This window comes from Centropristis striata, chromosome 12, assembly GCF_030273125.1.
Source record: "Centropristis striata isolate RG_2023a ecotype Rhode Island chromosome 12, C.striata_1.0, whole genome shotgun sequence".
Taxonomy (NCBI): Eukaryota; Metazoa; Chordata; class Actinopteri; order Perciformes; family Serranidae; genus Centropristis; species Centropristis striata.
Genome location: NC_081528.1, coordinates 36,138,301 through 36,165,234, shown reverse-complemented (window position 1 = coordinate 36,165,234; position 26,934 = coordinate 36,138,301). Strand labels below are relative to the sequence as shown.

The 26,934-nt window shown below is 37.1% G+C and overlaps 1 protein-coding gene across 2 annotated transcripts in view; it reads left to right on the top strand.

Moving 5' to 3' along the window:
• Window positions 1-26,934, top strand: part of diaph2 (diaphanous-related formin 2) — a 519,741-nt gene that overhangs the window by 109,522 nt on the left and 383,285 nt on the right. For both annotated transcript variants that reach the window (XM_059345604.1, XM_059345603.1), the window contains exon 7: window positions 21,489-21,628. In XM_059345604.1, the coding sequence (XP_059201587.1) occupies window positions 21,489-21,628 (140 nt within the window). The remainder of the gene's footprint in view (window positions 1-21,488; window positions 21,629-26,934) is intronic.

The window sequence follows — 26,934 nt, the reverse complement described above, 5'->3', positions numbered from 1 at the left end:
ACCATTCTCCCTGGACTACCATTGTCGTAAATCATGCTTGTCCCCTCCATCAGAATCTGCCCACAGAACCTGTGTAGGGATTGGACATCATTAATGTCCCTGCCAAATCATGTTTACCTGAGCCCAGTTTTTGTCCTGCCTATTTTTTTTCCTCTTTGTTATTTATTGCACATTCTTGGCAGTTTGTTCTCAGGTTAGAGAGGATGACTAGGGAATGATGGGTTGTGGGTTTTGTGTGCTGTACTGATAAGAGCACACACTATTTCAGGAGCAGAGGTTAAGTAAGAGAGGTTACAAATTGCACCATTTGTTCTATGAACACGGGCTTCACTCTCTCTGGCTATATAGGCTTGCCGACTCAAGCTGTGTTGTGTGTAGTGCGCTGAAATCTGCATGTAGAGTGAAGTAAATCAGTATGGACTCAGCAGCTTTCCTTTGGCACAAGCTGAATAAATGGACAGTATACAGTTTGTCATTTTGCATCCACAAAGTCAGAGAGATGAGAAGAGACAGAGAAGGTTAGTTTTGGGTTATAGAGCATAACCTTTGGTATATTTCCACCAGTAACAGGCTGTATAGATGAATCTAGATACTCCCTCCTGTGGAGCTAATACAACAACAAGGCTATGACCTTTGATCGTGCAAGGTTTGGGTCACAACTCTAGCACCTTTCCATAGACGGGTCAGAGAGCCAAGGCTAAGACCGCGGAGCCTGATTAACCTCACACAGTGCCACAAGCGGCCCAACAAAAGGCCAATAACACACGGTAAAAGGGGGAGTGGGCATCTGCAATATTACACAACTCAGTATAATTATTTATGGCACATTTCTATATAAAAGAGTGACTATTGTTAGTGATCAGGTGCAGCAGGGCTGTCAGTCGACTCCTCAAAGTTGTCAGATGAAAGCCAGTCGGAGCTGTAAACTTTGGTGTGAATGGCAGAGACAGAAGCAGGAGCTTGGCTTTGTCATATTGAATGCTGGCAGCAGCATGCTCTGTGTAGATGTTGGAGACAGAGACTGACCTGCCACCACGGAGAGAGAGGGGTGCAGCATTACATCAAAGAAGGGAAGACAAACCCCCGCCCATACTTGTCTTGTTTCTCCTCTAGTTGCTGAAATAAAGATTTCTTATTTGCAAGGGTTTCTAAGTCAGTTCTGAATGTGAATTTTACCGTGATGTTCCACAGAGGTACGAGTCTAAAGAGCAAAATAGAGGGCTGCACATGGGAGAAATAACATTACACCACCCTACACCAAAAACAAAATCACTAACTGGACCACAAAGTGCCCATAAAAACTGACCGTGCATGTCTGAGTATATGCACCATGTGTGTGTGTGAGTATCTATAGGCTATTCGGAAATATCTGAAGCAAGCAGGGTAGCAAACTTCTATGTATTATCTCCTGTTCTTATGACTCTCAATCCCTTTATATCATTCCATTAGCTTTCAGGCTTAGTTGTGTATTCTCCAAATGGCTTGGCAAACTTAAACCCACTCGTCTCACTAGTTGAGAGTTCTACTCAGGATCTGTTGGCTCACGTTGTGTCTACACACAAAATCTCTCGCAACGTTTTAAGTCAACAAAAGGTAATTAAGGTGTTGTTTATTCAAAGTACTAGAGCTGTTATTCAGCTGGATCACTGGGGAAGGCAAGGCAGAAAAGAAGACTATCAGATTGACCTGGACCTTTTGCCCCCATAGTGTGTTTGCTCGATGTATGATTTATCAAGGTTAGCCCCTTATGGAGAGGGCCTGCAAAGAACGAAGGAGCAAAAAACAGGACTCATATTAGAAACCAACCTCAGTACCTAAGTTGCTCATTTATTCATTGTTTTCCCATTCGCAAACCTTTTTTTTTCAGTCCTTCCCCAAATTTTTGCAGCGGTTGCAGCTCTTGGTTTCCTACCCAAGCTCCCAGAGCTGGAAAAGAGAGCACAGAGTTCATTAGGCCTTCACATTGCAATCAATGCAGTAGAGACCACAGTGAAAACCTAAATGAGATCCTGGGTGACTTCACCTGCTTAACAGCTCTCTTGTTAAGCTCCTCCACCACAACACTGGGAGTACATGAAGGAGAAACAAGTGCCAAGATGGCTTGACGTGCCTTTCAGGTTTTCTTCTGACACTGTTTGTCACTTTCATATAACTGGAAATTTGAATACTTTCTCACCTCATCTACATATAAAGTGCCTGGTGTCTTTGTGCTTTCGGGGAACTTTTGGGACAACATTGGGACACCTGCTGACCTTGAATTGACTGATGAGTGGCTGGAGTGCAGTGCATTATCATGAGAGCAGTGCGGGTGAATCAGTGCAAGGGCTTATTTTTATGTTGAGTTAGTAGCTGGCAAAAAATCCATAAGTCTCAATAATGATCCCTTTGTCAGAGCGTCAACGTGTCCATCAGCTGACTGATGGTTTGTTGCAGTTTCTTTTTGCAGTTTCATGGTAAAAAACACATTTCTTTTACGTTATTATCTTTACAGTAAATCCTAGTTTTCTCTTGTATTACACTGCTGCAAGTTGACACATAACTTAAGACTTCTTTCTGCAGCTAGTGTGCACTCAATTTTACTCACTCTACTTTTCTAACTCTCTTCTACCTGACTTTCAGCGAGCTGGCTGACATCTGCTCCTATCTTTATAGAGGTGTCATTGAAATTCAGTGCAGACATGAGTCCTGCAAAGCACAGGGAGAACTGCTCAGAGGAATATTCTGCACCACACACAAACATAGCCCAAAAAAACCTTAATGTACCAACACAGGAACACAAGCACGCACATAGAAATGTGTGAGCAATACCGTATGAATATGTGTGCATGTACACATGCACTCCTACACAAACACAAAATGAAGAACATTTGTGATTAAAGCTTTTCCCTCTTGTCTGGTATTAATTAGCTGCAGCATTATGACCTTTAGTTAAATAAATACATAAAATTGCATCACAGTATTTCAAAAAGAGTAATGGCGTTAATTGGGTAAGATTCATTCTTTTATAACAATATGTGAAACCCACAGTGTGTGTGGCTGTGTATATGAATGTGCTTTGGGGTGTATGTGCGTAAGTGTTACTTGCATTGGGATGCGAAAGTGTGTTTTGTGTTCTGTCCAAGTTGCAGAAGCTCTGTGAAAATCAATAAGTCAAGGCCAAAATTTTGACCCAAGTGAATGCAGACATTAAGGTTCCAAGGCCTAATTTTTTTTCTCTTTAAGCAGCAGATCATGTTAAAGCTCCAAAACTGTACCCATTACAGTGGTGATTATGACCATGAGCAGGTTTATCTAAAGCTTGCTGTGCAGAAATTGGGACTAAAGCAGTGACATATCGGTATCAGGATATATGTTTCTGTTATGCACTGATATGGAGACTTTAAAAAAAAACAAAAAAACATTCATACTACAGAATAAACATACTATGGTTCTCTAGACCAGTAGTTCTCAACCTTTTTGAGTCGCGACCCCCCATTTAACATGCATGTTGTCCACGACCCCCGCTCACTGAACAGAATCTCACACGCACAGTTCAGATCACCCAAAAAAGAAACAAAATGACCAAAAACATGGAAAAAAATGATCAAAAAAAGACACAAAATAACCAAAAAAAGTCAACAAAATGACCAAAAAAGACACAAAATGACTAGAAAAGACATTAAATGACCAAAAAAGGAAACAAAATGACCAAAAAAGACACAAATTGACCACAAAATGATCAAAAAAAGACACAAAATGACCAAAAAAAGACTCAAAATGACCAAAAAAAGGAAACAAAATGACCAAAAAAGACACAAAATGACCAAAAAAAGGAAACAAAATGACCAAAAAAGACATAAAATGACAAAAAAAACACACAAAATGACCAAAAAAGACACAAAATGACCAAAAAAAGACACAAAATGACCAAAAAAGACATTAAGTGACCAAAAACACATTAACACATGAACACTTTAACACAGTGGAGACAGAGCTGACTTCCAAAATGATTTGGCGACCCCCAGAAATCATCTCGCGACCCCGATTGGGGTCCCGACCCCAAGGTTGAGAATAGCTGCTCTAGAGCAGGTTGACATACTGTGGCAGCTTTTAACAACAGCTGTCAACCCTATATTGTCATTCAACACAGGTGCCAATGGACATCGTGGCAAAATACAGCTAGAGTCAATATATGTAACAGCCAGCTGACTAGTGATTAAAACAATGAATCAGCAAAAAAAATGACAATTACCAACATAAGTAGCCATCGTGTTCTCGAAAGAGACATCACAACAAACTGTTTGGAGGCAAACTGTGTGCAACAGAAGTTCACTTCAGACCAAAACTGGTTTTGATAACATTGCTTCGATACACCAAATGAAATATTATTACTTTTTTGAATGCAGACCAGTCTGAGCTTCAATGCAAGTCCATTAAAACTTCAAACCCATTGCACAACTTCTCTCAAGTACACCATGCTTTATTCAATGAAAGAAGCATCAAAACCAAAGTTTACTGTCTGGCAATGTGAAAGTGAAGCTCCAACAGACCACTCACAGATACGGCCAAGAAATAAAGCCATCCAAACAGCCCTTTGAAATTAAGATGACTGGGAGATGGACTTGAAATGTTTAAAAGAAAATAAAACCAATGAAATATGACCTCCAACTGTCAAGGCAAACAACCGAATTTCCCTTCGGGGATGAATAAAGTTATCCATCTATCTATCTATCTATCTATCTATCTATCTATCTATCTATCTATCTATCTATCTATCCATCTATCCATCTATCCATCCATCCATCCATCCATCCATCCATCCAGAACCATCCATCCATCCAGTGCACCACCCTTTATTCAGTTCATGAAGCATGGTGTGCCGGATTAGAGTTGTGTTTTAATTTTGATATACAATACCCTTACTTAAATAGTATGGGAATGGCTAACATAACATATCTACATTCAGAAAGATTGATTTTTTACTGTAAATTAAAGTATTTTTAATTTATAATGGTGGGTGTGGACCCAAGAAACAACATTCACTTACACACTTCAAATTAATTTGAGACACACGTTATAGTATTATTGTACATAAATTGGTATGGAACTATTTTCTTTATCTTGTTAGTGTTTGATTCCTGTAACCATCTTTTATTTCTCTCAAGAAGTAGTTTCTGTTCTTCTCATCATATGTTGTTGAAATATACAATTTTGTCAATGGAGCTCTTTGGTCTTTTAGCTGCTCTTTGTATATATTTGCCTACTATTTTTGGCAGCCACAGTTTTTGCCCTAGAAGGTTGAAATTTGGCACGGAGGTCAAATGTTTATGAGGTTGTTGTATGAGACAGTTTGGATGCTTGCAGGCATGCCGTAGCAAGCTGCAGCTATTTTGAATTTGCACTAGTTTAATCCCTGAATCTATATAAAAAGGGTTATATTGGTTCAGTTAGTTGGCTTTGTTTGCGTAGACTTTTAATGTGTGGTTTTTGGAGTTTCAGCTTCGCTTGGAAAGAGACTTTAAGTTTAGATCTTAACTGATTGAGACTGCTTTACCCCTTGGGTCAAGCAATGATAAAGAATCCGGCTCTCCTTGGATGAATTTTCTATCATCGTCGACATCTTTCAGCTACTATTTGAAACACTGATGATGGTACACTGCAGGTCAACTTTCAGTGGGATTAAAGCCAAGAGAGTTTGCTGAAGGTGCCTGTTGGCCTGCCCTCTCCTTGTCCACATCTGGGACACAGCCAGGAGGACAGACATGGTGTGTTTCTGTGTGTGTGTGTTTTCTCCAAAGCCTGAACTATCTGGTGTGGGTCAGGGTAAAGCTAAGAGAGAAAAGGGAGATGTGCCACTTCAGAGGGGTAAACACAATCACCCTTGTTGTTAGTCTTGTAAGGGTCAAGGTGGAAATAACACAAACAGGCTAACCTTGAGCTGACTTCTACTTTGACTTTGGCAGGATTCACGTGTCGAAAGCAGTAGTTCTCAACCTTTTTGAGTCGCGACCCCCAATTTAACATGCATGTTGTCCACGACCTTCACTCACTGAACAGAATCTCACACGCACAGTTCAGATCACCCAAAAAAGAAACAAAATGACCAAAAAAAGACACAAAATGATCAAAAAAAGACACAAAATGATCAAAAAAGACACAAAATAACCAAAAAAAGTCAACAAAATGACCAAAAAAGACACAAAATGACCAAAAAAGACACAAAATGACCAGAAAAGACAGTAAATGACCAAGAAAGGAAACAAAATGACCAAAAAAGACACAAATTGACCACAAAATGATCAAAAAAAGACACAAAATGATAAAAAAAGACACAAAATGACCAGAAAAGACAGTAAATGACCAAAAAAGGAAACAAAATGACCAAAAAAGACACAAATTGACCACAAAATGATCAAAAAAAGACACAAAATGATCTAAAAAAAGACACAAAATGACCAGAAAAGACAGTAAATGACCAAAAAAGGAAACAAAATGACCAAAAAAGACACAAATTGACCACAAAATGATCAAAAAAAGACACAAAATGATCAAAAAAAGACAACAAATGACCAAAAAAAGGAAACAAAATGACCAAAAAAGACACAAAATGACAAAAAAAAGACACAAAATGACCAAAAAAAGACGGAAGGAGACAGAGCTGCCTTCCAAAATGATTTGGCGACCCCAACAAGGTCCCAACAAAAGTGCAACATATTTTTCATCATTATTAACACCACCACTCTTTGTTGTTTTTGTCATTTTAAAATTCTCTTGCATCAAGGCAAAACATACAGACCAACACATTTTATTTGGGATATAACGTCAGAAGTAGAAGAATAAATAAAATGTCTTTTATTCAGTTTTCCAGACATAATTCTTGCTAATGGGATTGAAGTACCGGTTATGCATTTTTGTTCTTTGTTCATTATTGCCATTGTTCGTGATGTGTACTGTCATTTGTTGTCTGAAGTTATGTAAGGCCTTTTCTGTACGCACAGAGGAATTCTTTTTTCATCGCTGCATGACGGATAAATTCTAGACAAAACAGGGAGGGCTTGTTCCTTTTTGTTTTGTTTGAAAGTTTAAAACCCATTTATAAGAACATGGCCTTTCTTTAATAAAAACATCCCTGTATAAATTCTAGTTCTGAATAAATAAATCTCATATATATTCAACCCCATGGTTGAGCTGCCCCATATTTTTTTTATATCTGACCTTTCAATGTATTTATTTATACACACACACACACACACACACACACACACACACACACACACACACACACACACACACACACACACACACATACATGTCTTTGTGTAGTTGTGAGGACCACCACTTCCCCTAGCCCAACACACCATCTCTGTTAGGACCTTCCCTGAAATTCATACAGATGATTAATTAAGGCCTTTAGAGGCTATCCTAGCATTTTCTTTGTGAGGACTGGAAAAAATGTCCTCACAACTACAAATGTCCTCACAATGTTGGTATTCTGCCATGGGTTGGTCCTCACAACTATATGAAGACAAACACACACACACACACACACACACACACACACACACACACACACACAACCAGAGATAAATATATAAGTAGCATACCCCTGCTTTTGAAAACAATCATTTAATTTAATTACCATTTCAAGCTGTTGTGGGTTAGTTGTGTTCAAATAAAAGGGATTGAAATTGTTTAATATCCTCAGGTTTTGTGGTTGTGGTCGCTTGGTTTTCATCCTCTGGACCTTCCCTACACACACACACACACACACACACACACACACACACACACACACACACACACACACACACACACACACACACACACACCGAGACACACACGTGTACACAAACACCATGGTGCCTTGGCCACTGCCCATGCAGTGTTTCTTACAAAGTGAACCCTGCGGTGTTATTTTCATGCTGTTTCCAGCCTAATACCTCATTGTTTCTTTTTGTGTTTTCTTCTCCGTCAGCCTCTCCGCTGTGGTGTTTGTCTTGTCTGGACACAAGATGTAATGGCACCAGCCTGATTATTGAGATAATGTTGTAGGCCTAATTGTGTCTGTGTTATCAGCAAGTTGTAGTTGTGCAGACATGAGAGAATAAAGCAGTCTGTAGATTTTTGTTTTTCTGGCCACAACAGGCAGGAGATAGAGGAAGAAAATAAATACAAAATGAAGAAAATGCCCACAGTGCTTACAGATATACACATATTTCTTTGTGGCTGTCACCCAGGGTTTTAAAAACACCTCAGTATGGACGGAGTGAGAGACAGCAACTGACAGATAGGAAAAAGAATGAAAAAAGGAGGAGTAAAGAGAGTGAATTGGAGAGAAAGAGGTGAAATGCCTGGCCACATGGTCTGGTGGGAAATCCCCCACTGAGCTGGGAGCCCTGCGCCCTGGTGGCTAGATGAAATGTCTTATCTGCCGGCAGCAGGACTCTGTCCTTTAAGTAGGGCTAGGGAAAACTCATTGTCCAGCCAACCAGCATCTCAACTGATCCGTGTTCCCTTTGACCTTTACCACCGCCGCCACCGACACATGCCAAACTTTAGATTGCGTTAAATGAAAGATTGCTCATTTATATATCACACTTTAAAAAAATGACCAAAAAAACACACAAAATGACCAAAAAAGACACAAAATGACCAAAAAAAGATACAAAATGACCAAAAAAGACATTAAGTGACCAAAAACACATTAACACATTGACACAGTGGAGACAGAGCTGACTTCCAAAATGATTTGGTGACCCCCAGAAATCATCAATCATCATATACCACACTTTTTATTTACAGTAAAATACCGGCAGCTGTGGTTGTCAGAACTTCACCGTAAAAATTACAGTGAATGGATTTTCTATTCTAAATTTAACTGTAATTTAGACTGAATATTCCCATTATTTTTAGGGTTATTGTGTCATTGATTCACACATCATGGTATTTCTCCATAAATTTTGCATGAACATATTATAATATTTTTACAGCAAAACTGTGTGTTTCTTCCAATTTATGTCAGAAAAAAAGTAAAAGTTTTGTGCTATTCTTTGATTTACGGTAATTAAAAGAGTCTAATATGGTGATATAGAATTTGATATTTACAGTAAAATACCGGCAGCTGTGGTTGCCAGAACTTCACCGTAAAAATTACAGTGAATGGATTTTCTATTCTAAATTTAAATCAGCAAAAACTGTAATTTAGACTGAGTATTCCTGTTATTTTTAGGGTGATTGTGTCATTAATTCACACATCATGGTATTTCTCCATAAATTTTGCATGAAAATATTATAATATTTTTACAGCAAAACTGTGTGTTTCTTCCAGTTTATGTCAGAAAAAAGTAAAAGTTTTGTGCTCTTCTTTGATTTACGGTAATTAAAAGAGTCTAATATGGTGATATAGAATTTGATATTTACAGTAAAATACCAGCAGCTGTGGTTGCCAGAACTTCACCGTAAAAATTACAATGAATGGATTTTCTATTCTAAATTTAAATCAGCAAAAACTGTAATTTAGACTGAATATTCCCATTATTTTTAGGGTTATTGTGTCATTAATTCACACATCATGGTATTTCTCCATACATTTTGCATGAAAATATTATAATATTTTTACAGCAAAACTGTGTGTTTCTTCCAGTTTATGTCAGAAAAAAGTAAAAGTTTTATGCTATTCTTTGATTTACGGTAATTAAAAGAATCTAATATGGTGATATAGAATTTTTAATTTTACGCCCTATTTCTGATGTATTGACAGTGTTTTACTGTTATTTCTACACTTTTTTTTTACAGTGCATCTCTTACGTGTGTTTGTGAGGATAGTTGCATGCAAACCTTATTGCCTTGCACAAATAGCTCATATTTGTATCATAAGGCGAAGGGGCGACGTGGCATTTTTATCTACCTGTCGACTGTCTTTTACCAATTCTTGTGATATCTCTCCTTTCAACTAACAACCCCTAATGAGCAGGAAATTAAGTTGTAACGTGGCTATCATACAGCAGGATGTGCACTAATTGCGCAGATTGTATCTGTATTTTTTTTTTTTACAAAGAGCAGCAGGGTGCCCGAGTAATTTTCATTAATTACACACAAAGAAGGAGTAATTAGATTTTTCATTATTTATTTCGTAACTTTTTTACTTATGACTTTTTTTCCGAGCCATGGGGTGTGTGTCTTCTTCATATGTTTGGAGTCATTACCTTCATGAACAGTGTTGAAAATGTTAAATTTATTTCTTCCCTTCAATCTGTCAACATCAACACAGTCACACCACCAAAATGTGCATATCACTCTTCCCCCACATGCAGTTATTTTTGTTGCTTCCACCTGCTAGGTGTTGCTGTAAACTGTCATATGTCCTCTGTCATATTGAATTATCCGGAGAAGATAAAGGAGTTAGAGCATGCTGGTGGCTTCTGTGCAAAACCATATTATTCAAAACAGTAAAACAATCAGAGTTAAAATTATAGCATCATTGCTCTTGGGAAAAATGCATGCCAGATTTAAATAATCAAATCAGCAGTTAGATAGTTTGTCTCTATGCACAGTTCTGCTATGGTCTTGTCCCATTTTCCCTCTCCTTAAAATAAGGCTCCAGAAAAAGCTGATAGTAACATCTGTGCCCTTCTTTAAATAGCATTTAGAGCTGCAGTGAGTCATGTCATTCAAATGAATCCACTGGAGTCATGATGCTGCTATAAGGGAAACAAACACATTCAGGCACAAAGCTTTGGATTACTCCATCTAAAGAAATCATTATAACATGCTCATCGCATGCTGTGATAAATTACAGACACATTGCTGTTCTTCTGTTCTTGCATCCCTTGCTAATTGCACTTCTTGATCACTCGACAGTGTGAGAGATTAGAGAGTTGGTAAACGATTGTTTAGAAGATTGCATGCATATATCTGAGCGCTACAGACAAAGGTAGCTAGGCAGACTGAGCGGAGGAGAAGAAGAAGAAGAAGAAGAAGAAGAAGAAGATGAAGGATGAATAAACCAAAGGAAATAAAGGCAAAATTTATTATGACCTCTTCGAATCACGCACCCAACATATAGCCCATTACAAAAAAACTAACACTAACACTAAAACTGATAAAAACTAAGCATTTTCAAAAACTAAAAACTAAACTAAAACTAGAAAACTCACTCTAAAAACTAGCTAAAACTAGCTGAATTTGAAAGCAAAAATTCACAACGAAATTAAAACTAAAACTAATAAAAAAAAATCCTAAACTATTCTAACCTTGGTGTGGACCGAAGAAACAACATTCACTTACATACTTGATATTAATTTGAGACACATGTTATAGTATTATTGTACATAAATTGGTATGGAACTATTTTCTTTATCTTGTTAGTGTTTGATTCCTGTAACCATCTTTTATTTCTCTCAAGAAGTAGTTTCGGTAACACTTTCTATGAAGACTACATCTATAGTGCATTATGAGCGCATTCATAGTGCAGTATAGGTAATCATGATGAATCATGAAACATCATGATTAGCTATACTGCATTATAGATGCGTCTATATGAACCTCACTTTACTTAAAGCATACATTGATCATTTATTTATACTTATGGCATCCTATGAGTCCTTATAACAATTGATTGTTGAGGTGTGTGTATAGAGGGGTATGAGTAGTTGTAATGTATTATAAGCCTCATCAGTCAGCCTGTAGTTTATAACCAGTCAAGAGCACTCATAAGACACTTGGATTTATAAGTCATTATAAGCTATATTTATAACTGTTGATATAGTGCATCATGAAGCTTTATATGTGTTTATGAGTGCAGTCATAATGCATTATTATTGATTATAATGAGCATTATAATTCACTATGAATGCGCTCATAATGCACTATAGATGTAGTCTTCATAGAAAGTGTTACCGTAGTTTCTGTTCTTCTCATCATATGTTGTAAGATTGTATGCATATATCTGAGCGCTACAGACAAAGGTAGCTAGGCAGACTGAGCGGAGAAGAAGAAGAAGAAGAAGAAGAAGAAGAAGAAGAAGAAGAAGAAGAAGAAGAAGAAGAAGAAGAAGAAGAAGAAGAAGAAGAAGAAGAAGAAGAAGAAGAAGAAGAAGAAGAAGAAGAAGAAGAAGAAGAAGAAGAAGAAGAAGAAGAAGAAGAAGAAGAAGAAGAAGAAGAAGAAGAAAAAGGCAAAATTTATTATGACCTCTTTGAATCACGCACCCAACATATAGCCCATTACAAAAAAAAACTAAAACTAACACTAAAACTGATCAAAACTAAAACCAAGCATTTTCAAAAACTAAACTAAAACTAGAAAACTCACTCTAAAAACTAACTAAAACTAACTGAATTTGAAAACAAAAAATCACAACGAAATTAAAACTAAAACTAATAAAAAAATCCTTTTCTGTTTCTGTTCTTCTCATCATATGTTGTAAGATTGTATGCATATATCTGAGCGCTCCAGACAAAGGTAGCTAGGCAGACTGAGCGGTGAAGAAGAAGAAGAAGAATAAGAGGCTGCCGTGGCAATCAGCTATCTCCCAGCTCTAGCTTCCAGGCCAGACACATTGCCGCCATGTGGTTTTCCAGTAAGCTGACAAAGAAGCTGAATAATGTATCTATCAGTCTGCCTGAGTGTGCCGAGCACTGGGCACTGAGGAAGCTGCCAGCTTGTTATAGGCTCATTACAGGTGAAGATGACATGTGGAGGTGCAGCCGCCTTGGCATTGTCTTCCTGCCCTGCCCTCCATAGAAGCCACAGCACTCTGTCACTCCCCATGGCATAGAGGAAGGGAGACAGAGGTGATATAGAGGAGGAGGGAATGAGCCTCAATGCTCCCCTAACCCCCAAAATGAAATTGACAGGCTCGCTGAAGTAATTGCTCCCAGCACTATTTTCTTTGGCAGGAAATACTGTTATCGACAAATAGGGGATTCAATAAGCGGCAGGAGATGAGGCTCTAGGCTGTGGTCAAAAGGCTGAGTCTGTCCTCTACTGTTGAGCTTGTTTCCTGATGCTCTATCTCTTTGCCCTGCCCTCTCTCCCCCGGACTCTTCCTCTCTCTTTTTGTATCTAACCCCTATGTCTTCCTCATATCTCCCTCTGCTTCTTTTTACTTTCTTTACGTGTTACTACTTCATCACACACCACCCACACAGCATCTCTCTCCCCTCATCCCTCCATCTTCCCCTGCTCTCTTTCCCCCAGGGCCTCTTTTTGACCATTTTCTTCTGTTGACCATTTTTGTGAGCCTGAAGGGGAAAACTCCATTACCCAATAGCCAGCAGGTAGCCGGCATGCCACCTCCGTCTGTAATCCTCAGATTGTTTCTCTGTTGCCAGTGTGGTGGTGTAATGTTGATATTATCCCAAAGGATGCCATTGATTTGGGCTAGGGTCATGAAAAAGCAGTTTATGGTCAGTGTCTTTGGTTTCCAGAGGTCAGAGCATGCGGTGAAACCAGAGCTCTCGCTTTTCTGGACATAGTGGTATGCCTGCTGGGAACTACTGAGAAGTAAGAAGATAAATACAAAGTGCATGATGTGTTTCCTTCTCACAGTGTATTACTGAGGAAGTAATGTTCTGAAAATGCAACCGCCTAATCAGCCATTTCCAAAAATGGAATCGCAGTGATATAAGAAGTTACATTTGAAGTGCTTTTTAAGTGCTTTTTCTCATACAGTATTAACTCTTGCTACGTTTGGTTCAACATTTATGTTACACGGGACAGATTACTTTGCCTGAAATGCATTTATTTACAGTTAAATGTAAGTTGCATGGGAAGTTAAGTTGGGGAATTTGGGAAGCATTAAAAAAAAAGAAATTTCAACAGATTTATTTGTAAGTAGAACTTTATCACGTTTAATTATTTCATTGAACAATCAATTATTTGATCAAACAACAAAAACATGAATGTTGAGATAAATATTACCCCGCCCCTTCAAAATATTAAATGAAAAGAGCCCCTCTCCTTCCAAAAAAGTCCCAGTCAACAACATGTGAATGTTGAATTGAACATGTGATGGAGGAATGTGCTGTGCATGTATGGGCGTGGCCTTAATAGGGGGCGTGGTCTCAGTAGCCCTGCAGCAAGCATTGTGCTATGTGCATGAATAGCAGATATTCAAGTGTACTTGCATGAAATCTGTTTGTTTTTGTCACAATGCTGCTAAAATATAATAATTAATTCCCATGCATTCCTATTAACTCCCATGGAAAGGTTCTAACTTTGAAAATTTTGCAACCCCAGTGATGTCAAAGTTTAAGTTAAGTTTGAACTTAAGTCCCGAGTCACGCTTTGCAGGCTGTCCTTGTCAAAGCTGCTGAATACATTTTAATATGCTCCAACACATCAAAGTCAAGCCTCAGCCAGCGACGGGTCTTCAGACTTGCATGAAACCACCTCTGTGGCTTTAATAGAGCTCACCTGCCATTATCTTTCAAGCTTTATTCAGCACAGTGGTGAAATATCTCCTCTCCACTGTCTACCCAACTTGTGTTGTTTAGGCATTTTTATCAAAAACGATCCTCTGCAGTCAGCAGAGTGTTTTGAAAACCCCAGTCTTCTCAACAGTTCATGATTCGACTGCTGCGATGAGTGCAGCACGCTCAGCCGGAGAATATAAACACAAATCGTTTTTAATCTTTCCCCTCTTACCTTTCGGAGGACAAGAAACACTTACATGTACTGTGTGTGGTTCCTGCAGTCCTGGGCGTGATTGGATTGGGCGCATGTGATGCACTGCTTCAATCAGTTGTTTAAATGGTTCTGGTCCCAGGCCTTTGGTAGGTCCCTGTCCAGGGAGTATCAGCCCGATTGGATAATGAAGACTGTAGTTTCAGCCTTCTTCTTAATAGGGAAGAATCGCCCTGGAGGATCTATAGGCCCATTCAACTAAAAGTCTTTTAAACAAATGAGCACTTTTGTGCAGTCTGCCGGGAAGGGACATCTGTGGAGCTGCTTAATGGTGCAGATACAGTTCAGGTATAAGTTCAGAGTCTAGACCGGGGTTTCCCAAAATCTTTTGCACCACATACTGTTTTTATATTTACAATGGGAATCACAAGTAAATGAAGGTTTGGCTCTAAGTTTGGTGATAGGATATTGACACAGTAAGTCCATTATGCATGTCATTTTGTCCCCATTTTTTTTAAATTACGCATATTATGTTATAGGATAAATATAATGTTAATGCAGGCTTTACTAACCTACACTGTAAAAAAAGATAAACAATAGCTACTCAATAAAATTGAGGCAACAGATTGCACGCAATATTATTTATTAAATCTAACTACGTTACAAGTTGAGTTAATAACAACTTGACAGGAAGTGCATGCCAATTAAAAACAGACTAATTCTATTGTGTTGGATTCATTCAAAATTCTCTTGATTTAGAATTACATACACATAAAGATTATATTTAATGTGATCAAAATAAGTAGATTCTATCTCAAACATTTTTTATATTAAAGTTACTTAAACAACTTCTTCAAATTCAAGGACGCATTTATATTTAATACATTTTATCAAATATATTAAGTAAAATGAAATGACTACAGAATCATTTATTACTTGTATTACTTGTATTACGTGTATACTTGCTCCTCCTTGTTTGGACAAGATGGTGCAATGGTAATATTACTGTTTTAGCCCTGAAGTTGAATATTCTATTCCAGTAACATCAAAAAGTTTGTCTTGATTTCCTGTGAAAGACATCTTGTTATCTTGGTTTACTTTTAATTCTACAACCCCGTTGTAATGCCAAAAATAATCTATGACTGAGAATTTGTATTTATCTCATGAGTTTAATATGCATTGTGTTCACTGATCAACTGAAAAACAATTTGCATTTGCCAAAGTTAGAGTAAACCTTTGGAAACCCTTGGAAAGATTTTAAAAAGGCACCTTAAAAATAGACCTAGCTAACCGCTCAGCGTAAAAAAAATAATTTCACCATGCCTGGATTGGCTGATTATCATATCATGACATTAATTCAAAGTATTTTCATACATCTTTTTTTAGGCATCTTCATGGCGAACCCTTGGAGGCACACCCTGGTTGCACATATTCTATTTGAGAACCTTTTTTAGTGAGACAAAGGAAGGTTATTGGGCCGTGATTGAAAATGCTAATTTCCTTGAACTCTGCTCATATTAAAGTTAACAATGTAGATTGTGGTTTTACAATTCAGAGTCTAAAGAAAGAAAGTGTGTGTTCTGGCAGATGTAGGGAAACACACACACACACACACACACACACACACACACACACACACACACACACACACAGTCACAGTTCATTGACTTTGTAGGATAAAATTCAGTAGTACATTTTTGCAAAAGTGAGTTGAACACGGATGACTTGAACTTTTCTTTGTGCGCTTATTTCAAGAGTGTGTTTCATAAAAGAAACACTGCCACTCAGGGATTAAAAGCACATTGATTTTTTTAAAGCACTTAAACAAGCAGAAAGTTGCACCTGCTATGGAGTTTTACATCACTTTCTAAGTTCACCTTGAAAGCTCGTAGTGTCAGCATTTCACCTTGGGGGTTTTGTTAAATATCTGTCTTTCTCCTCCGCTCTGTTTAATCGAGCTTTATCATATCATATAGTGTATATCTGCTCTTATTATTTTCATTATTTTCATCGTCAATAACAAAAAAAACATGTAAAATCTGTTCGGCAGTAATGTGCAACAAAGACTCCTGTGCTAGTGGAATATTCTTGATAGTAATGAGAAGGATTCTTACTTCTCCCCATGGCCTTAGAACTACCTTGAGTCATATAAAAGCTAAGCCAGTCCCTCCTCCACATTCACCCAACAGTGTTGATAGAAAGATGAATGCCGTGAATGAAGTGTTTGTTAGAAAGACGAAGAAAAGGTAGAAACACAGAAAAAAGATTTATTATAATTTAGACAATTGCATGAAAGCACACGAAGGTTTTATCTTGCTTTGAAATGGAACCTTTTTTGTTTAATAAGTGCTAGTATCACAATAGCAGGACAGAACATGTTTAAAGCCATTACAGAGGATAATATTAGAAAAAATGATGGTTCTTTCCCGCATAACCATAAATTGTCACTGTGATGTCACCGGTTGGTTTGTGAACTGCCCGTTTGAGGCATCGAGTTCGGTGTTACACTCGTCGTCATCTTTTTTTCGGAAACAGGTAGCAGACGATATTTGTACTGTGGATGACACTGCACTACATGCCTACAGCGACTCCTTGGAGTGTCTATTAGTGCAACCAAACGCTGAACAAGACATTTTGAAATGAACAAAATGTTGAAATAAACTGTCATTAAGTGAAAATACAGTGTGAAAGGGTAAAAGTTATTAGACCAAACCGGCAAACGCCCTTTATATATACACTACTGGTCAAAAGTTTTAGAACACACCAACTTTTCCAGAATTTAATTGAAAATTATGCAGTTTAATGTCTCAGTGTACTCTGAAATTAATGCACATTTGCAACATTTAAAATTCTTTATTGAGCATGATAGTGTTTTGAAAGTAAAAAAAGATTCAAAATCACATTTTATGTTGGACTAAAGGACTAAAAAAAGACAGAAAATGACCAAAAAAAGACAGAAAATGACAAAAAAAAGACACCAAAAGACACAAAATGACTAAAAAAAGACACAAAATGACCAAAAAAAGACACAAAATGACTTACAAAGACATGAAAAGAATTCAAAAATGGACAAAATAGCCCAAGACTCCATAGAGTTAAGTTGTTAATCCATTTCTTGTTCCCTGAAAAAGGCCTACTTGTATAATTCTGAAATGTACATTATTTTTCAGTTTTGGTTAAGCTTACCTTTTTTTATTTACCTCTGGCAGTTCACCACTTACCTTTGGACCCTTTCAAGCTGTTCATTTGACTTGAACTGCTTGAATTTCAATAAAAAACTGGAAAAATTGGGGTGTTCTAAAACTTTTGAACGGTAGTGTATATATTATATATATATATATAACTTTATTGACACGTTGCCGTGGATACACATTGCTTTGCTTCTTCTGAAGACGTTTCGCCTTGTTAGTGACCTGTCAATCAACGGCAGCCACGCCCCAAATCATCTGATTATTTATTTTCTATTTTATTCTAAATGGGGCCATTATTTGAACTATTAACATGAAATTGTCTTGAAGAAAAGTTTTTTACTAGCAATTGAGACCATAGTGTTGTCTGAGGTAATACATCAAGAGAGAAGTTTTCTCATTTTGTATTGAAATGAATGCACTAAAATGCTTCTGCAGCCACCGTTACTTAGAGGTTGCCGCTTGCGCATAACCAAAGAAATGGTAAAATAAATGTATTTGGCATTAGTAGATCCTTGTTTACATGTTTTTTGGTATTGCTTCATCAATGCCCTACTCATAAAGATTTATTAAGTCTGAGTTGGACACTAGGTGTGGAAGAAGCACCACTGCCACTTGCTTTATGCAGGATTCACTCCTGCAGGTTGAAGAACGTGGTTTTACATCAGCCTTTATCAAATAAACACTTCTCAGTTAACATGTAAAGCACAGAGTTATTGGTAGCTTGCTGTTGTTAGTCTGCTTCTGCTTTTTCCAACAAAAAATGATTCTTTCATGTTGACTGTGCAGTGCAGGAGAGCAGCAGGCCTCTCTTTTCTCTAGATAAATGAGCTAGCTTATTACTTCCCAAACTGCCTATTAGCACAGCTCACTTTGTGGGGAACCAGCAGTCTAGGGACGAACACAGTGAAGAGGATTTCGTCTAGCAGTCTGGATCAGACATATGTGATGCTATTTCTCCAGCGTGGTTCCTCATTTTGATCCCAAACATATCGTGATGCTACCGCCACCTGAAATGTGACTCATTTTGACATCAGAAACTAAAAATAACAAATATATGACACATCGGTTGTGGGCTCTGAGATTATATAGTAACAATTTTCTGTTTGCATGCAAAGGTTTTGGTAACCAATTGACAAAAAAAAAGACACAAAATGACTAAAAAAGGAAACAAAATGACCAAAAAAGACACAAATTGACCACAAAATCACCAGAAAAGACACAAAATGACCATGAAAAAAGACTCAAAATGACCAAAAAGACACAAAATGACCAAAAAGACACAAAAGGACAAAAAAACTAACACAAAATGACAAAAAAAGACACAAAATGACCAAAACAGACACAAAATGACTAAAAAGAGACACAAAATGACCAAAACAGACACAAAATGACTAAAAATAAACACAAAATGATGAACTACTCAGTACTTTTAGCACTATTTAGTTATATATTGTATGTTTATAAGCGTTGCTGGTTCCATATTTAATGTTCAAGCAAAACATGTTTGGTAGATATTAAAAGGTTTATTTGTTCAATGTTGGCCCGCGATTTTATTCAAGTTTTAAATTTTGGCCCATTGTGTATTTGAGTTTGACACCCCTGTTGTAAAGTGTTACCAAGGTTTTTTCATCTGTATTTTCTCAAAACTGATGTTGATTTCTGAACTGCATGGAAAAGATGTCAGGCCATAGATTCAATCAGTCTGTAATTTTAGAATCATGCTGCAGCTCAATCTAATATACAGTGTTGACTAGACGCTGTGCTGGGAGAGTGAGTGTGTAAATGCATGTTTCCCTGCTGTGGTGTAAGTGTGTATATTGCTGCCAATAGGTAGTCTCATTGTGTAAGCATCAGTGTAGCAACATGTCCCTGGAGCCCTCTGTGGAGATTATACACAGGAATCCATTTACTTCAAGCAGGAGCGGCCGCAGATAGCATGTAGAGCCTGTCTTTGGCTCTTTATGACTACAGTCCATCATTAGAATATTGGCTGATTGAGAAAAAGAGAAATTGGCCAACACATCTCTAGACACTCACTCGTTCTTTTTTTTTTTTTTTTAAACACAGAAGTTTTGGCCAGCTTTTATCACGAGCCTGTGAGAATCCAGATTTTAAGTCAAAACAAGTCTCTACAATAACACCTACTGAGAACACAAGATACACTGGGCCCGATCACACAGACTGTGTTTTAGCAGCTTGGGACAGCTTTTTAAAATTGTTTTTTCAACGAGAGTGAAGCGTTTTTTGCTCTTGCGTTGCTGGGCATCTCACATTTTTTTACTCTCTCTAAGCTCCTCATGTTTTTGCAGGAGCAACCTGAATACCTTAGAAATAACTTCAAGGGAGAAACGCCCATTTTTCCCCAATGTCCTTGGGATTTTTTTTTTTATTTTTTAGAATTTTATTTTATTAATTTCTGTGGGTCATCATATTAGGTACCAGGAAGGACATAAGAACAAAATAAATGGTAACACTTTACAATAACCATCATTTATAAATGGTAAACAGGTAGTTTATTAATGTTTAATCATCATTTATAAACAGTATATAGGCCATTTAGAATGGTGAATAGAAAATGTAATAATGTTGAACGATAATTTATAAATGCCAAATAGATTACTTTACCATAAACAAACATAATTATTACTTTATTAATAGCTTTACACTCATTATAACATTTTTAACACCATATTAATTATGTAAATTATTTCAAAGTGATTCGTATACCTTTAAGAAATTGCTTGAAAACATTTAAAGATTAAATATGTATATTATTTTGTAAATGGTTAATAATAATTGGTTTATAAACATCACTTTGATGGTTATTGTAAAGTGTTACCAAATAAATAAATAAATAAAACAAATAGCAGTTTCAGAATTTCATCAAAATCAGTTTCATAGTATTTCATCAAAACCAAAGTTACTTCAGAATTTATCTGTCTTATAATGTTCAATGCTCCCCTCAATACTAATAATTGGCTGTACCGACCCACCCTTACCAACCCAGTTGTTTCTTTTTATTTTTGTCTTCTGACATTGAACTTTCAATACACAAGTAATACTTCATCAAAGCCTTCCACTTCTCTATTGACGGTGCTTCCTTATTCTTCCAGTTTTTCAATATTAGTTTTTTTGAAGGATAAGAGAGGAAAAAGTGTCAGCCAACTAACAGGATATCTCATCCCCTCTATATCATGAAAAATACATTTTCTTGGAGAGAATATAATTCTCAAAGGGTCTCATGTGTCCAACACAGTGTTTAATCAGAGCCTGATTGCCCTTTGCCTGTCCGATTTTTATGCCAGAAATTAAAAGGTATAGATCGGAGTTGTTTCATTGCAAAACAATGGTAAGGCAAAGGAAAGGCGATTTGTTGGTTGCCTAACAAAAATAAAAGATTTAGTAAACCATGGCCTGTCTGATCTGGCGTCATGGCAATAAATATTCCTTGTTATGGCATGACTGAGTCTGTTCTTGATTCTCTAGTTTAATGCAACAAAAAGAAAGAGGTTTCCTCTGGTTTTTCTCATCTGTAATTGCTTAATAGCCTTTCTATGTATTTATAAGGATGGTGATTGATACATACACGGATGTCCTTCAACTCACAAATTGATCTTATTATTAATGATAATTGTTGTTTTTGATCCCATTATGATGATAATCTAATATCTGTGCATGTGTTTTGTTTCTTAGGGTGGACTCAGGAACAGCAAGCATGAGTGTACACTTTCATCGCAAGAATATGTCCACGAGCTGCGTTCTGGCATCACAGAAGAAAAGCTGCTCAACTGCCTGGAGTCCCTCAGAGTGTCTCTTACTAGTAACCCTGTCAGGTTAGTAGCTCCAGCTTTTTTCACACTCTGCAAGCTGTCCCGTGTGTCTGAATGTTGTGAGTGATATTCACAAAAAAAAACGAAAGCTCAAAACACTTAATTTAGCTTGTCTGAGAGCAGCAGTTCACTGCAAAAAAAGCCAACTTGTATTTTTTGGCCTAAAACAGTGATTTAAGTTGGTAAAACTTGGAAATATAAATTATTGACATTTAGGGCAATAATGTAAGTTAGCACAACAAAGGAAGCCAGTTGTCTGCTCAAAAACAAGTTGGTGAGTTGTTGTTACTTATATCTTTAAGTTGGGGTTCACAACAAGGGACAATAGTTCTGATAACTCTTATTTCTTTGCTAACTGATGCTAGCGGCTAACTGATGCTAGCGGCGCTGCTTGTTACAGCTACAAGAGTAGCCATTAGCGTATCAATGCTAACTCACAATTGTGGTCACAACATTAACTGACATTTCATAGCGGCGTTACAATCGTGCCAGAGAAATTCAGAGTTGAGCAAACTCAAAAACAAAACTTAAAATATTTAGTTTAATTGTCCAACTTAAAATTTTATCGAAGTTTGTTGCCTTGAAATTTTGAGTTCACCCAACTTTTATTTTTTTGCAGTGTTGTCTTCAGTCTAATGCCTTAAAAATGCCAAACAATGACCAACAACCTTATCATGGTTATTTAATCGTCTCTTGTACACCTTTTTTGTTCTTGTTATATACCCCTGGTTATACTTTTATGTCACATGATCCCAAATAGATAGCTGAAAAGTATTAATACTATAATACTATACTACTATATATAAGAATGAACCAGAAACATTTTGAGATAGCAGAGGCACCTCACAGAGCTCAGTACAGTGGATTTGACAAAAGCTCAGTCTAAAATAGCAAAGTGGGAGGACAAGCTATACAAAGGGACTGTTTCTATTATTTTGTCCCTATTTATATCAGTAAGGCTAGGCTAAATAACAGAGAGACCTCTCTGTATAATACAACTGTACTGAACAATGTGGCAGAGCACTTTCAAGTTGAATCTATGAAACTGTTCCAGCATTGTAACCTTCATGATGGTAGATTTATTACAGGATTGTGTAAATGTAAATTGAGTGTATAATTCATTCAGTTTACACTATTCATATGCATTTATATATGTTTTTTTTAATATTTTATTGTTACTTTTAATCTAAGTCCTTTGCTATTATCCAAAAAAGAATCAAATTGACCACAAAATGATCAAAAAAAGACACAAAATGACCAAAAAATTACATAAAATTAAGCAAAAAATGTCAAAAAATGACCACAAAAAGACACAAATTGACCAAAATAGACACAAAATGACACAAAAAAGACACAAAATGACTAAAAAAGGAAACAAAATGACTGTTGAAGGGAGAAAATATGGTTGTATTATGGCTTTTTCCAGGAATATTCCTCTAGATGTTGATCACTCCACTTTAATAATTCCAGTCCGTCCACATTGATCAAAGAAGTCTACTGGGAATCTTTCTATTTTCTGTGTTGAGGAACCTGGTTGGACCCGTTCCAGTTGGATTGATTAGCTCCGTTAGACAGCATCAACCTTTAAACAAACACAGTGAATGGCGTAGCTGACCAAACAAACGCAAGCTTATAGTCGCTGGGAGTGAGTCTGTCATCCAGACCACTCTGTCCATTAAGCTCTAATAGATAGAAAGACTAGTTTCCCTACATCAGAAAACCAGCTATTCCGAGACCTTTAATCCAGCTATTCCCAACCTTGGGGTCCCGACCCCAGTTGGGGTCGCGAGATGATTTCTGGGGGTCGCCAAATCATTTTAGAAATCAGCTCTGTCTCCAATGTGTTAAAATCTTCATGTGTTTTAGTCTTTTTGGTCATTTAATGTCTTTTTTTTTGGTCATTTTGTGTTTTTTTAGTCATTTTGTGTCTGTTTTGGTCATTTTGTGTCTTTTTTTGGTCATTTTGTGTCTTTTCTGGTAATTGAATGTCTTTTTTTGTCATTTTGTGTTAGTTTTTTTGTCATTTTGTGTCTTTTTGGTCATTTTGAGTCTTTTTTCGTGGTCATTTTGTGTCTTTTCTGGTGATTTTGTGGTCAATTTGTGTCTTTTTTGGTCATTTTGTTTCCTTTTTTAGTCATTTTGTGTCCTTTTTTTGTCATTTTGTTTATTTTTTGTGTCATTTTGTTTCTTTTTTGTGTCATTTTGTGTCTTTTTTTTGTCATTTTGTTTATTTTTTGTGTCATTTTGTTTCTTTTTGTGTCATTTTGTGTCTATTTTGGTCAATTTGTGTCTTTTTGTGGTCATTTTTTGCTTAATTTTATGTAATCTTTTGGTCATTTTGTGTCTTTTTGATCATTTTGTGGTCAATTTGATTCTTTTTTGGATAATAGCAAAGGACTAAAAGTAACAATAAAATATAAAAAAACATATATAAATGCACAGACAGAGAGATGTTTCAGTTGTTGTCTGCTTCATTATTTGTCCAAAATTTGTCATATCAACTGAGTTTGTCTGATCTGAACTGTGAGATTCTGTTCAGTGAGTGGGGGTCGCGGACAACATGCATGTTAAATTGGGGGTCGCGACTCAAAAAGGTTGAGAACTACTGATCCAGACCACTCTGTCCATTAAGCTCTAATAGATAGAAAGTCTAGTTTCCCTACATCAGAAAGCCAGAGACCTTTAATCAACATGTGACTCTGTGTGTCATATGCACAACCTGCCCCCAATGTACCAAACTAAGACTGGCCAGTTCCTGCACATTCTTCTCTTTAATCCTAACCTGTAGTCAAACACCATTTTGCTATTTTCCTCTGTTCTCCACTCTGGCCTGTTGAGCCTTGATTGGCTCTTGAGTCATTCATTACAAGGCCTCACTGATTTTGTAAAGCCCTGTCTCTACTTTTTACCCAAATTCACAGCCTTTTCTCTTTAAATGGGATCTTCAATTTTAATTTGGTCCCACTAGCACAACGGAACCCTCAGTGACAGCAGATTCTTTAAATTATTTACCAGCCCACTGTTGAGGAGATGTTTCTTAATGCGAATCAATGAGTGGTGCATATTAAATGGTCATCGGATAAGTGGAATACTTTTTTATGTTCACCCTGGATGCAGAGAGAGAGCCAGCATGGCCCCGGTAGAGCTTTTATTTAATCTGTGTGCTACCACCAGCATTACCGCTGCATTCTTGCATTAACCAATTTTAGAGAAAACGTTTTGTGCTCTTACTTAAATCCTGTCCTGCTCAAGACACCCATTCATTCTCATTTAGAACATGGCTATCACAAAAATATGAGAGGAAGTGATCCAACCTCTGGGATCACCTAGACATGTTGATTTGAGTCATGACAGGTATATAAAGAGAGCCTATTCATTAGCTCAGTAGTTCTCAACCTTTTTTGAGTCGCAACCCCCAATTTAACATGCATGTTGTCCACGACCCCCGCACACTGAACAGAATCGCACACGCACAGTTCAGATCACCCAAAAAACAAAAAAAAATGACCACAAAAAGACACAAAATGACTAAAAAGACACAAAATGACCAAAAAAGGAAACAAAATGACCAAAAAAAGAGGAAATGACTAAAAAAAGACACAAAATGACTAAGAAAAGGCACAAAATGCCCAAAAAAGGAAACAAAATGACCGAAAAAGACACAAATTGACCACAAAATGATCAAAAAAGACACAAAATTAACAAAAAAGACTGAAAATTAACAAAAAACGACATAAAATGACAAAAAAAGACACAAAATGACCAAAAAAAGACATAAAATGACCAAAAAAAAGACACAAAATGACCAAAAAAACCCCGAAATGACCAAAAATAGACATGCAATGGCCAAAAAGACTAAAACACATTAACACATGAACACTTTAACACAGTGGAGACAGAGCTGACTTCCAAAATGATTTGGCGACCCCCAGAAATCATCTCGTGACCCCAATTGGGCCCCAGAACTAGTGAAACTTGTCCATTCTGGTTTCTCAAAGTGTTTAAAAGTTTGTTTTGTCCTTATAAAACCCAAATACATTCAGTTTAATATGATATACAAGCAGAGGAATCAACTCATCAGTACAGCTCAACTTAACATAAATGCACACTGTTATATAAATTATGTTACATCATATGATGAATATCTAAGTGATTATCCCTGGAGTGATTGCAGAGTTGTGAAGTCTCCACAGTCCTCAGCGAGCTGTGGGGAGTCAAGTCGGCCTCTCCGCTCAGAAAGGCCAACTAGAGCCGAGGGGCTGAGAGTGAGGCCAGGCTTGTCCTGTGGGTGTTTTGAAACGCCTGAACCTTTGACCAGCATGTAAGGGACCAGTGCTTTATGGACCAGTCGCCTCCTACGGATGGCCAGATCCACACGGGGAGAAAGGCACCTTTGGGTGTGTGTGCGAGTGTTGACTAACAGCGGTCCCCTGCTCATCTTTACACCTCTTATTATTTCTCTCCCGGGTAAAAAAGAGAGGACTGATTGTTTTCTTGAAGCATGGATAAGGTTACTTCTAATGAATATGAATGCGCTTAATTGTCATGGATCACAACACACAGGAAACCCACGTTTGGTTTGCTGCTCTTCTGACTCCACTATGTTAATGTAACCTTTGTACACTATGTCATCATATACTGAAAATAGGCATGAAGTAGCTGGCAGAGCCATGCATTCATGCTTTTTTTAATTTACACCTTGGCAAAGATTTAGAATATTGATATTTTCTGGACTTTATTATAAATCTTACCTGAATAAATTTGCAAATTTGTAAAAGCTGACCACTAATAATCTGGTGTGAATATATTTGTGCATAATATGCTCCCATTTATTTTGCTCTCACTTGTTGTTCATAGTTTATTGCACTGAGTAGTTCTTCTCATTAGAGAGACAAAGTCCCATCTCAACAGAAATGTCGGTGTGCAGCCAAGAGCTGATTACTTTCCAGTTTTCTCACAGTTAAAAAGGCCAAACAAACTTTGTTTAAGATTGGCTTGCATGTGTTCAGTATTTAAAAAAAGATGGAATTTCTCATAATATTGAACCAATATTATTACCGTACTACATCTTTGCACAAAAAGATGGAAAAGCTGCTGTAGAGCAGATAATAAATAAACAACAACCCAAAATAGGTTAAACAAAACTTGCTTAGAAGGTCAACTGGGGACCAACTATTAGGTCTGGCCCTAGTAATTTAGTTAGTTTCTCCACATTGATTTTACATCCGTTCAGTTTAAGTGGTGCTCAGAATGATGGCTTGTATGGTGCACTTCAGCCTTATAATGGCAGAGAAAACCCCGGTATATGG